Genomic DNA, 14,073 nt, shown 5'->3' on the forward strand with positions numbered 1-14,073 from the left:
ACTGGAAAGGAAAAGTAAAAAGCTACTCGAGTAATAATGTGTATATATAATATAATAATATAGTGCTCAGTCATTATATAAAACGGCGCGTAGAGAATGCTCAAATCTCTAGAAAATGATATGTTTGATCACAAGACTTTCCCGATTTCTACAAGAACAAAAATTTAATGTTGGATATCAAGAACAATAACAATTGCTCCATGATTTGTAAGAAACCAAAAATCACTAATACCCCAAAATCCCATATATCCAAGATCACATCATAAACTTGGCCTATAGCTTTTTAAAATCTATTCAAAAGTCAATAAGATCAATGCACTACCAACTCAACATATGACCACCGCTCCAAAGTGAACGCCTTCACGACTTGATTGTTTAAATAACGCTTGGCATTGAGCCACCATAATAACTTTGTCATGTATACCTATCTATTAATTATTAGCATTTAAAAATTGCCGAAAAAGAAACAAATTAAAACCATTCTATAAATATCCGTAGATGTAGATAGCCGCATAGGTTAAGAATGTCTTATTACTTAACGAATAATAAAACAAAAAGTTTTTTATATCAGATTAATACGATATCATAAAATCGAGGGTGGATGATCGCATCAAAATAGTAGTAAGTCGTGAATTATAGAAAGCGTGCGTTGCGTATTGATACAATAATAATATTATTATATCGTAGACGGGTATATTGCGTACAAATTAATTACAATTATGATATATATATTTTTTTATATTACTTATGATGTATAATATAATAATACGTTTCAACCAAATTATATTATGTGAACACATTTTAGATTCAGCGTTTAGAAATATACCTCGTCAAAAATCTAAATTCATAAGGTGGTTGGTAAAACGAATTTTAGCCTTAAATCATATAATTAAAGTGTATTTCGCAATGCGTGGGACCGTCGAGGCATGCCACGTTAAGTGGTTGCTCATATAACCTACGCGTTAGGCAGAATTCACTGCATTTGAGAATTCACTAAATTGTTTTTCCAGGTAATAAGATTTGATGTGTATTAGCAGGACCGCGATTTTTTAAATCATAGGCAGGTCAAATGAGGTTTTTATGGCAGGTGTATAAACTACTGGCAACAAGCAAAGTTGCTTTCAAGAACCAACGATATCCATTCGTCAATTAATTTATTCTGCGCTAGTCGAATTTTTGTGTATCTTGAGGACGACTTTCTGAAACTTTTTACCGTGTACCTGCTGATAAAAAAAATTGTATGTTGCTGCAGATCAAATCGGGTCGTGTTTATTTATGTGATTTTACCGGTAGAAACTACCAAGCACGAATAATACAATAGGATCCCTTTATTATCTGATATATGTATCATATTATATTTCTGGTCCAAGTACATATTTTGAATACATTCTATATTACATGCTATATGTCTGATGGAATATTATATTGACCATTTAAAAAATTATAATTCAAAATAAGCAAATATATTTTTTTATATAGATTTAAATATTTAATAATTTATTTAGATTTTATACATACAGACTAATTTACCCACAACAAAAAATTGGCTAAGACTTGAGTATCGGTATGGCAATACGTTATGAGATTTATCAAACTATTTACTGTTAACGAATTTCAGTAGGTAGGGACCTATAATGATAATAGATTAATTAGACAAGCTTTATTACCTATTCAGATTTGTTGACCCGACGATCCTTAAAATCGGATATCGCCTGGTACAAGGTCCTCAGGGTTGTTGTGGAGTAGGGCAATTAATATAACATCGAATAATAACAAATGGTTTTACTATCAGGCGCATGTATTATTGTACAACACGAGCAATGGGTACAAACAATTATATAACAACAAATTCAGGGGGGACGGGGAACACCGACTGAGCTGCCTCCCTGGCAGATGTCTTGAGCTGATGAACGGCGATGGCGGAGCTGCTGTACTGGAATTGCGGAGCTGCTATGCGGGAGGTTTAAACACCGGTACGAATGCGTGCACCGACGTGAGGTGGAGCAACGAGTGTTCGCCTGCGTACACGTATACGCGGTGTATCTACCGACGTACGCGGTTCAGAACTGAACGACACCGAAACACTAACAAAGATCAAACACAATAAAACGGCTAATCGGCTGAACAACCTCTAGATGGTAGACCACGTTTTTGCGTCGCACTTTCAAACGGGAAAAGATGGCGGACGGGCGAGCGAGCCGAGCACAAAACGTATCGACGAGCTGTCGAAAAACCGTTAAGACGGAGAGTGTGGCGCGGACGACCGAGCTCGCCTGCGCCGAGCACCGGTACCGGTCACCGGTAGTATTGCCAACCTTGCGGCTGCCGGCGCGCAGCGCACACGAACATGGTTGATGCGGCGGTCGGCTGAGCGTGACCACCGACGGCGGCAATTCTGTTATCCAACGGATCGAACATACTCCCCCTTGCAAGTTCCAGCTAACTTGGAATAAGAAGTTCGATCTGTGCTAGATGATGTTGGAGCTGGGAGCAATGTACGGAGCAGTTGAGCAGATGAACGGAGCAGTCGAGCAGATGAACAGAGCAGTTGGAGGGAGCAGTTGAGCAGATGAACGGAGCAGTTGAGCAGATGAACGGAGCAGTTGGACGGAGCAGTTGAGCAGATGAACGGAGCAGTTGAGCAGCCCAGAACGGTGATCGATTTTTTCTTTACAAAGGGACAACATCTTTAACATTATAATTTTTTTTGAAAATATAACAAATTAATTTCATTAGGTAGCATTACCCTGAGCTACGGCCTTAGCTGAACTAAAATAACAATATTTACAACAAAACATACAAAATTAATCATCAGTCTTTAGTTACAATATTTTCTTTTTATCATCAATAAGAAATAACAATTTAATAACAACAACATAACTGAAAATAAGCAAATGTAAAAACAAAAACATTTGCCATACCCCACTGGATCCAGAGGTGGAGCAACCGACCCATCATCCGGAGCAGGCGTGATGGCTGGTCAAAACAATTAATCACAATTTATAACACATAATGATCCCAGTCGTAGCAGACGAGTATAAGGGTGCAAAGGGAGCTAGAGGACGGAAATACATCTATTAATACCTATCGTGTTTTACAATTCTGTAGGTAACGGTACTAACTTTACAACTGGTCTAGTGAACACTCCCTGGTTGGTCCTTACCTTTGCCACCCGCACTATATTATCTGTGCCCGGATACACCTCAATCACCCTACCTAAAGGCCAAGTAAGAGGGGGGGTATCGCTAATTTTTACTACCACCATATTACCAACTTCGACGTTGTTGCTATCTTTAGTCCACTTTCCACGAACTTGGAGGGTATTCAGATATTCTTGAGACCAACGTCGCCAAAAGTACTGGAAAGACTGCTGGAGGAGCTTCCAGCGAGTCTGCAGTCCCGTTTGTGCACTGTCCAACACAGGTTCCGGAATTGACATCAGAGGACGACCAACTAAAAAATGACCGGGTGTTAAGCACTCTAAGTCATTTGGATCAGATGATGCTGGTACTAAAGGACGCGAGTTCAAAGCAGCCTCTACCCGACATAACACCGTTGTGAATTCCTCTAACGTCCAAACTTGGGAATTCATGGCACGTAAAAGCAACGACTTGGCCGATTTCACGGCGGCTTCCCAAATTCCTCCGAAGTGGGGAGCACCAGGGGGATTGAAATGCCACTCGCACGCAATATGCCCGGATAACTGATCCCTAGTATCCGGATGATTGACTAATTGTCGCAGCTGCCTCGCTGCACCGACAAAGTTGGTGCCACAATCGGAGTAAATCGACAACGGTAGACCACGACGAGCCACGAATCTATCTAGCGTTAACCGAAAGGCCTCAGTCGAAAGGGCCGATACCGGTTCTAAGTGCACCGCTTTGGTGGTCATACACACAAATACTGCAATGTATACCTTCACGATACGTGCCTTTCGCAGGCTAAGTTCCTTCATCTGCAAGGGACCGGCATAGTCTATCCCAACTACAGAAAACGGATGAGCTTCCTGGACACGAAACCTAGGCAGATCAGCCATCATTGGTTGAGGATTTACGGGCTTGGTCCTAGCGCAAATTATGCATCTGCGAATCACCCGATGGACCACAAGGCGAATGCCAACTACCCAAAAACGTCTCTGAACAAGTGCGGTTAATAACCGCGGACCGGCATGGCATGCGTAGCTATGCCAATGGCGAGTCACAAGCACTGCCAAGTGAGCTTCCTTCGGTATCAGCATCGGGTGCCTTCGACGTTCGGACCAATTTGTGTTTTGGAGGCGACCTCCTACACGGACTACCCCGAGCGAGTCCAAGAACGGAGAAAGGCGAGCAATACCCTTACGCTGAACTTCCTCGCCACGTGTTAAATTGCTGATGACTTCACGGAAAAAGCAGTTCTGTGCGCTTTTCACGACCATGATTAGAGCAGCGTCGAGCTCGGACTGCTTCAAGAACCCGGTTTCGACATCCATCTTACGACACCTCGATATGAACCGGCGAAGTCGAGCTACTACCCGGATCATATGGTCGAAAGAAGAGAACCGAGCATACCATTCTTCTGGAGGGTGGCTTTGCGCCACTACACATGCAGGCTGCACCTCCGGCAGCTGATCCAGAGATATTCTGCTAACTCCCGTTGACCAACTGTCGGCACTCGATAACAGAAAGGTAGGTCCCTTCCAATACAATGTCGCCTCCTTGAGTTCAGACGGGCGAAGTCCCCGAGAAGCACAATCTGCAGGGTTATTCTCCGACCGAACATGTAACCACTGGCAAACAGGAATCGTGGTTTGAATTTGGAAGATACGGTTGGATACGAAAGTCTTAAACGAGGTATGAGTGTTGCCCAACCATGAGAGCACAATGGTCGAGTCCGACCAAGCGAAGACATTCGAAATCTCTAGTTGAGGCTCCAGAGCGCGTTTGATTCTTCCCAGCCATAGAGCAAGTAGCACCGCTCCGCTCAGTTCGAGCCGTGGGATCGTCGAGGTTTTCATTGGAGCCAACTTCGTTTTGGACCCTAAAAGATAGACATCAACACTTCCTGACTTTGCAGTGACACGGAGGTAAGCGACCGCTGCATACCCTTTCGTGGACGCGTCAGAGAAACCGCACAAATCATAGCTACATCCAGCGGAACAACCGATGTAGCGTGGAATCTTCATTCCGACCAGCCAACCTAAAGAATGATAGAAGTCACACCAATCTTCAGCTATATCTGATGGCAGTTGATCGTCCCAACTAATCTGTGCGACCCACACCCGTTGCATGATCGACTTGGCATAGAACGTTGCCGGCGCCAACAGGCCTAAAGGATCAAAGATTCTGGCAATCATCGACAACACTCCACGTTTGGTAGGAATCATCTTGAAATTGTTAATGCTGAAGGAGAAATAATCTTGATCGTGATTCCACCGCATTCCCAATACGACGTGCGTAGCATCATTTTGCTCAAATGCCAGCGGATCTCCGGAGCAATCTTCAGGACGTAGTTGTTCCAACAATTCTGGCGTATTGCTGGCCCACTTCTTTAACTCCAAACCGGATCTGGCGAGAGTGTTGATTAGATTCAACTGAAGCGTTTTAGCAGCTTCCAACGACTCTGCACCCACACATATATCATCCATATAAGTCTGATGACGCAGAGCTCCTTTCACATCCGGAAAACTTTCACATTCCGTGTCGGCGATGTAGCGGAGGACTCGCAACGCCAAATAGGGCGCACTATTTACTCCATACGTGACTGTATTAAGTGTATACTCTTTTAGCGAAGCTTGTGGCGATTCCCTCCACAGGATGTATTGGTAACCCCGGTATTGAGGCAGCACCTCAATCTGGCGATACATCTTGCATATATCCGTGGTGAAGGCCACTTTGTGTACGCGGAATCCAATCAAAACATCAACGATATCTTGCTGCAGTTTCGGCCCGACCAACAAACATTGGTTAAGAGAGACACCCGAATGGCACTTTGCCGACGCATCAAACACCACTCTCAATTTGACACTGTCCCCTTCGGACTTCTGAATCGCATGATGGGGAATGAAATATTGACCGGGACCTTCTGCGAGAGTCATATGACCTAGTCTCTCATAATCGAGCATGAATTTGCGGTATGTATTGTAAAGGACTTCATCGGATGATAGTTTTCTCTCCAGCTGCAGGAATCTGTTTAACGCCACTTGCCGTGAACCAGGAAAATCTTTTAATGGACGGCCTGTGCGGAAGGGAAGAGGTACCGCGAACCGACCTCGAGCATCCCTGCGCATCTCCGAGTTAAACAATTCTTCACACAATCCGTCTTCGGTGAACTGAGGCGGAGCAGCTTCAGGTTCCTCTACCTTCCAAAACCTTTCCATGATGGATTCCATGGACGATACCAGCGATACCAACATGGCCTGTGCACCAATATCTGGATGCTCCTGAACTGGACCAATCAGCACCCAACCAAATACCGAGCTGTAAGCGGAAGGGAAACCTGGACCCAACGAGCTGCACTTGTTCTTCCATACTTGGGGAAATATATCGGCGCCAATAAGCATCTCGACTGGAGCCGGTTCATCGAAGCTTGGGTCTGCCAATGTCAGATGGCTGCATTTGGCTCGTACCTGAACTGGTAATTGTCGAGCTGGCATATCAGACGTGATGGCAGAGAGTACCCACGGCTTGACCTTGATAGCTGGCGTTGGCTTATCCCTTGGCTGGATCGTCAGCTGAACGATACCCTGCACATCCGGGACCTTCTGACCGGAAAGACCAGTTACGGGTACTGTCCATCGCGAGGGCTGTAATCCCAAGCGGTTGCAGCAAGCCGATGTGATTGCACTGATCTGCGAGGCCGAGTCGATCAGCGCACGCACCGTCCGGCAACTGCCAATTGTATCTCGAACATGGACCAAGGCCGTCCCGAGCAGGACCGTTGGAGCTTGTTGTCGACCTAACATGGCGGCTGGAGGAGCGGAATTCGACGGTTCCTGATCTCGATGTAGTAGCGCATGATGGCGCCTCTTGCATATGGAGCACGAAGAAGAGCACTTGAACGACATGTGCCCGGGGAGCAAGCAGACCATGCAAAGGCGATGCGTGCACACTACCTTGTAGCGTTCATCGACTGAGCAAGCCTTAAATTTCGCACAATCAGCTAGCTGGTGAGCACCGGAACAAACGTAACATGACGCCGAAGTAGATTTGGTTGACGCAGCTTTGGACAAATTATGTTTGGCCGAAAGAGGTTTGGACGTCGATACTAGTGCGGTCTTCGATTCTCGAGGAAAACCAGCTTTCCTGGGGTTGGCCGACTTGGAGGAGCTTCCTGTCGGTTTTACCCCTGCATTTTCAAGGACCTGGATTCTCGTTTTAACGAACTTGATCACGCTCTGGATCGACGGATATTCTTTAACATTTTCAGCCTCGAAAAGACGCCTCGAGATTGTAGGTAGACACCTGGCAGCCAATGAAAACAACAGGAACGACGCTAGATCCGGGATCTGAAGCGACTCCAGGATCGTGATGTTCTCGTCGAAGACCGACATAAAGGTTTGCAGAGCTGCAAGATTTTCAGAACTCGCGACCGGCGCGGCTATCAATTTATCAATTATTGATGATGCCAGCCTACGTGGTTTATCGTAACGTTCGATCAACGCATCCCAAGCCAGAGTAAAAGACTCATTCGATATCGAAAATCCCTTTATGACTTCCTGCGGATCAGAATGTAAACATCCTACCAGATAATAGAACTTGGTAACATTTGGAATCTTATCGTTGTTGGCCACCATGTTGCCGAACATGTCCCTAAAGGCTGGCCAATTCTGACATTCACCATCAAAAGTCGGTAGAGGGATTTCAGGCAACCTCATAGGTGTCACAGCCATCGGTGTGTAGGGAGCTGAGCAGTCCTTAGATGACCCCTCAGCAGAAGAACTTGCTTGGTCAACTATACCCTCGTACGATACTTGTTGAACCGTACCGACGCTAAAGGCGGAAGTTGGTTGAGATGCCTTATACAAGGCCTTAGCTTCTACTACCAAAGCACGGGTCTCAATTTCTACATTCACAGAAAACTCCCCCAACAAATCCAATTCGGAAAGTATTTCTAGAAGGTTGTTATTCTCAACAATAAAGTTGGCCCACAAACTATCAATGTCAACAATAGCCACAGCTAATTGAGCTCGACTAGCTTCATCGGTGGCTGAGCTTGTAGCCAATACATGTATCTGACGAATCCGAGCGATGGCTTGGTCCCTACGTAGGGTTGCACGCTCCTTCGCACGAGCATCACGTTCCCCAGCCATTATATTACCTACACCAGTAATTTACAATGCAAGAGAATAACAATATTGAACTAGAACGAGAACAAATTGCTAATTGAAGTCAATGGCACTTGAAGGATATGATCAAAAGCCAACTAAAACCAAAAGATCACTAATACTGATACCACACAGTACAAACGTTGATCAACGATGCCGAATAAAAAACCAAAAACAATTAAATGCTGACTTAAACGTCAAATGCTATAGTTTATAAAGGCAGTACCTATGTAGGTACACATCAGTCCACTCTGAATGAGTAAAATAAATGACTACCGGATGAACAATATCAAAAGACTATAAGCGAGTCAATTAAAAAACAATATGAATAGGGGGTAGCGATGATGTAGACAATAACTAAGCAAACGACCAAAACAAACACTAACCCACAAACAGTATCATAACTATTAACAGTTAAAACAAGTCCAAACAACAGGAGAGCACCTAACTATTATAAACTTGAATAGAACTCAGGTGTACCCAGGTGACACAGTGCTAAATATAATATTTAATTAATTATACTAACTAAGAACAAGTTAAATAACCAATCATGTGCTATAAAACCCTCAATTGAGCAACCTAGATAATATAAAACAATCAAATAATAATATATTGAGTGGTAGTACAATACCTGATCCTTGGCACGACTCACGACGCACACCTAAAGCTTATACTATATAATGCAATTAAAGCTACTGCACTTAAGGTAATACTATCAAAACCCAGGTGTCAATATCATGACAACAAAATAATAATAATAAAAAACCCAAATCAATAGTATAACCAATGAGGTAGGTGCTAACTAGACCAGCAACTAGTGAAAAACCTATACTAGCAAATACCCTGTGTTATTACCCATAAATAATACAATTACTAAACAATAAATAAATTGACCCAGAGAGCACCGTATAATAACATAATTTAATTAATTGTAGTAGGTAATTAAAGTAAATTTAAATTCAATAACGCTACCACAGATGCTAACGCATGAGCACGAATACAGTAAATAATACTCAACACTAAATAATAAATCTGACTTATATTATTAGCAATAAATAAAACAATTAAGTAATGACTGAACAGTCGGTTGAGTTAAATTACTGTTCTCTTGCCGAGTGATAGGTACCTACTATCGATAGGAATGAGGGAAAGGATAAATAAATGTACACCTTATACTCATCCACCAAAGCTAAGAACAAAATGCATTACTCACGCGAATCCTGAGTACCAGATCTGTTGATGGACCAACCAACCACGCTCTGCTACCAAAATGTTGACCCGACGATCCTTAAAATCGGATATCGCCTGGTACAAGGGGAATACGGACATCCGGCCGAATCCAAACGGCCGACGGCTATATAGGCCGACAGTCAGATAGCCGAAACTATTTTAGCCGACAAGGTCAAAAGGCCGACACTACGAAAAGCCGACACTAAAATAAATTAAGTATAAGCTATACATTTTCAATTCGATAACGTAGTGTTGTCTTTTGTTGTAATAATGTTATCGATAACTTATCGAAATTTAACGATACCTAATACCTATAGCCTGTAATCTACAGTGGGTATTGCTATTGCATGTTCATAAATACTGTTTCAGTTGATTCGTAACCACGCCGCGTCTTTGCATTCATTTTTGTGTCGTTGTTTAATTTAATTTATGTATTTGCATTAAATAATTATGGAATATAAAATTGAAATTTTTGGTACAAAATTATTAATTGACAATTTTATCATGATTAAAAACAAAAACCGTAACAATAAATATTATTGGGAATGTGAAAAGAGGAAACATACTAAACGGCATAATAGTAATAATGAATATTGTAATGCAAGAGCAGTAACAATTCTTGTTGATGGTAATCATATTGTTAAAGATAATTCTTTTTTAAATCACAACCATGGGCCTGACCCATGCCGATTGTTGGTAAAGAAAAACATAAAATATATTGTTTCAAAAGCTCTGTCTTCGAGAGATAAACCTTCGCAAATAATACAGGAAGCAACGAGTCGCATCCCCGTCAATTCTCAGCCATACATGCCATCAGTTGAAGCAACGCGAAAAATTATTTCACGGTGTAGAAAACATCAGAATCCACCAGAACCAACAAGTCTTTCACAAATAGATATTCCTCTTAACTTATGTAAGTCTTTTAATGGTCAAACATTTTTACTAAAAGAAAGTACTATTGAGAGTCACAAAATATATATTTTTTCTACTAAAGATGAAATATCAAAACTTGTCAATGCCAATTATTGGGTTATGGATGGTACATTTAAAACTGTGCCAAGTATATTTTTACAAATGTACACCATACATGCACCTGTTGGTGGAAATAATTCTAGAATTTTGCCATTAGTATATGTTTTAATGACCAGTAAACAACAATGTTGTTACGAACGTTTATTCGAAGACCTAATATCAATTTGTGATGATTTCGGTTTCGATGTTTCACCAAAATGTATTATAACAGATTTCGAAAAAGCTGCAATTAATGCAGCTAATAAAGTATTTCCAGAATGCCAACAAAAAGGGTGTTTTTTTCATTTAGGCCAAAATATTTGGCGAAAAATCCAGTCTAGTGGATTGGCTACTAAATATGGAGAAAATGAAGAATTTAGTTTACAACTTCGATGTATGTGGTCACTTGCATTTTTACACCCATCAGATATACCTAATGCTTTTGATCAATTGAAAGATTCATTACCCTATGACATTCAAAATTACTTTGAAGAAAATTACGTGCATGGAAAAGTACGAAGGAAATTTAGAAATGGAATAGTATCTCGATATGAGCCATTGTTTCCACCATCATTTTGGTCAATACATTTCAATCATGAAAACAATATTCCAAGGACACAAAACAAAGTCGAAGCATGGCACAAAAGATGGAAAGTATTAGTAGGAGCTGATCACGTTGGGGTGTATCGTATAATTGAGGAAATGAGAAAAGAGCAACAACACGTTGTGGGTAAGATAAGTTCACGAATAAAAATATTCTACTAATATTACAATAAAATATAATTTATTTATACATACATTTTGATTCCAGGGCAAATTCAAATTATTTTATCCGGACAAGCAAGGCCAAAACAAAGTTCAAAGTACGTAAAACGTCAAAACCAAATTCAAACTATTCTAAATGATAAAGAAAACAGAACAACCCTCGAGACAATAAGAGGTATTGCATACAATTTGCACTATTAATTTTTATTTATTAACATTTAACTATATAACATAATTATCAATTATAATTTTATAAACTATTAGTATTTTTTATTTTTTATGTATAAATATCAAATTTTTTAATTTTTAAAACATATTAGGAATATAAAATGTACTCAATAATAATTTATTAGTATTTTTTATTTTTATGTATAAATATCAAATTTTTTAATTTTTAAAACATATTAGGAATATAAAATGTACTTATAATTATTAACAATACACTAAATTTTATTTTTAAGAATAAGTATCACCTATATATATATATCTGTGTGTGTGCATAATTTACCTATCTCAACATAAAATTACTTAATCGGCCATTTAATATGTCGGCCTAATGCGTGTCGGCCTATAAATTTGTCGGCCATTTAGTATGTCGGCCTATTGCGTGTCAGCCAAATGTCTGTCGACCAAATGTCTGTCGGCCGATTGTACCACACCCGGTACAAGGTCCTCAGGGTTGTTGTGGAGTAGGGCAATTAATATAACATCGAATAATAACAAATGGTTTTACTATCAGGCGCATGTATTATTGTACAACACGAGCAATGGGTACAAACAATTATATAACAACAAATTCAGGGGGGACGGGGAACACCGACTGAGCTGCCTCCCTGGCAGATGTCTTGAGCTGATGAACGGCGATGGCGGAGCTGCTGTACTGGAATTGCGGAGCTGCTATGCGGGAGGTTTAAACACCGGTACGAATGCGTGCACCGACGTGAGGTGGAGCAACGAGTGTTCGCCTGCGTACACGTATACGCGGTGTATCTACCGACGTACGCGGTTCAGAACTGAACGACACCGAAACACTAACAAAGATCAAACACAATAAAACGGCTAATCGGCTGAACAACCTCTAGATGGTAGACCACGTTTTTGCGTCGCACTTTCAAACGGGAAAAGATGGCGGACGGGCGAGCGAGCCGAGCACAAAACGTATCGACGAGCTGTCGAAAAACCGTTAAGACGGAGAGTGTGGCGCGGACGACCGAGCTCGCCTGCGCCGAGCACCGGTACCGGTCACCGGTAGTATTGCCAACCTTGCGGCTGCCGGCGCGCAGCGCACACGAACATGGTTGATGCGGCGGTCGGCTGAGCGTGACCACCGACGGCGGCAATTCTGTTATCCAACGGATCGAACAAGATTAATTGAGAATTTTTAAATGGAGTATAGAGCTTATGTTTCTATAAATTATTACAGTGACAGAAGGAGGGGAGTGGGTCGTTCCTGTATGTTCAGTATTGGGTACAATACAACGGATTTCACTAAATGCATAATTATCCTCAAACCACTGAGGCACTGTACAAAGTTATTGGCGTTGTCAAGCGTAATTTTAATTTCTTTCATCTCTTTGAATGCATCAGGAATTTTCTCTTTGAGCAAAAATGCAAAAGATAACATTTGCCAAACTTTGATGCTGACATTTTCATTAACTCCATGCTCAATGGATAGACCAAGGCCTTTTAGTTTTCACCACGCACTTGGAATGAATGAAATAAACAACCTTTAGTTTTTGACGACAGGACTTCATGTTTGCTCGCGTTTATTGCAGCCATCTCAGCCACATATTATGTATTCTGGTACTAAGTTGACACCATTGTCTTCGACGCCATAATTATATCCTAATTAAAAAAATAAAAAACAAACTTTAACAAAATAGGCATTGGGCGATAATTATTAAATATTAAAATATATTCCAAGCTATTTATTTTTAATATATAATTGCATCAAATATACATTGATTTTATTTTGAACTTTTCTTCAAATTTTAATTTTACAATTGGTTTTTTTTAGCGAATTATACATAACTAAAAATAAAAACAAGCTAAAAAAAAAGAATGTCCGTCAAAGTGAATAGTTCATACCAAAGGTACAGATAGATAAATTTAAAAATAATGTGTACCTACGTTTAAATTAATGTGGAAAATAAAATTTTGAACTTAGGTTTTTTTCCCATCCAGCTTATAAAATATTATACGTATATAATAATATTACTTAATACATGTTATTGCGGTATTGGTCTTTTATACTTGTAATTAGGACACAAACTAAAGGCTAAATTCTAAAATCCACACAGAATTATTCAACTTGTGTGTGCATTGATTTCAGTTTTGTTAAAATAGTAAGCAGAGTTTTAAAAGTACCATCAACTATCGAAAACATTGATTGACTTAATTTTTGTTGTTGTATGCCTACAGTATGGTACATAATACGAGGTCTTAATTTAGGCCTTCACCAAAAATAAATATAAAATTTGGACTGCATCATCATTATTTAAAATATTTAACCTATTGATGATTCTTTAATGGGAAATGTTTGATGAGATAATATTTTTTTTTTAAATTATCAGGCATATTGTATTGGAGATTGAATATCCTGTACTCCTGTTAGTTGACTGTTCCTTTCTGTAATTTAGTTTTCTGTCAACAATTCATCTTCCCTTTCAACAATATCATGCAATCAAAAACCTGTCTCAAGTCAGTGTTATCTTCACAGATATTTCGAAGGCATTGGAAGAGATTAATTATGCGATTCTCAT

General features: G+C 40.5%; 2 protein-coding genes across 2 annotated transcripts; one reads left to right on the plus strand and one right to left on the minus strand.

The window, feature by feature from the left end:
• Positions 1-2,468: 2,468 nt before the first annotated feature.
• Positions 2,469-8,311, minus strand: LOC132948316 (uncharacterized; the record flags this gene model as incomplete). The annotated part of the gene is made up of 3 exons (XM_061018737.1): positions 2,469-2,668; positions 2,747-2,769; positions 3,123-8,311. Coding segments are annotated over 3 exons (5,412 nt in total), but the record flags the coding sequence as incomplete, so codon positions are not given.
• A 1,316-nt stretch (positions 8,312-9,627) lies between these two features.
• LOC132948890 (uncharacterized) lies at positions 9,628-12,643 on the plus strand. Its single transcript, XM_061019574.1, has 2 exons — positions 9,628-11,276; positions 11,358-12,643. The coding sequence occupies exons 1-2, from the start codon at positions 9,986-9,988 to the stop codon at positions 11,510-11,512; spliced, it is 1,446 nt and encodes a 481-aa protein (XP_060875557.1). The 5' UTR covers positions 9,628-9,985; the 3' UTR covers positions 11,513-12,643.
• Positions 12,644-14,073: the final 1,430 nt, after the last annotated feature.

The sequence above is a fragment of the Metopolophium dirhodum genome, chromosome 7 (genome assembly GCF_019925205.1).
Source record: "Metopolophium dirhodum isolate CAU chromosome 7, ASM1992520v1, whole genome shotgun sequence".
NCBI lineage: Eukaryota > Metazoa > Arthropoda > Insecta > Hemiptera > Aphididae > Metopolophium > Metopolophium dirhodum.

Bases quoted from the DNA above. Each gene is read 5' to 3' on its own strand.
- LOC132948890 (XM_061019574.1), top strand. From the start codon at position 9,986: ATGGAATATAAAATTGAAATTTTTGGTACAAAATTATTAATTGACAAT. The intron at 11,277-11,357 runs GTAAGATAAGTT...TTTTGATTCCAG, and splicing joins AGAGCAACAACACGTTGTGG to GGCAAATTCAAATTATTTTA.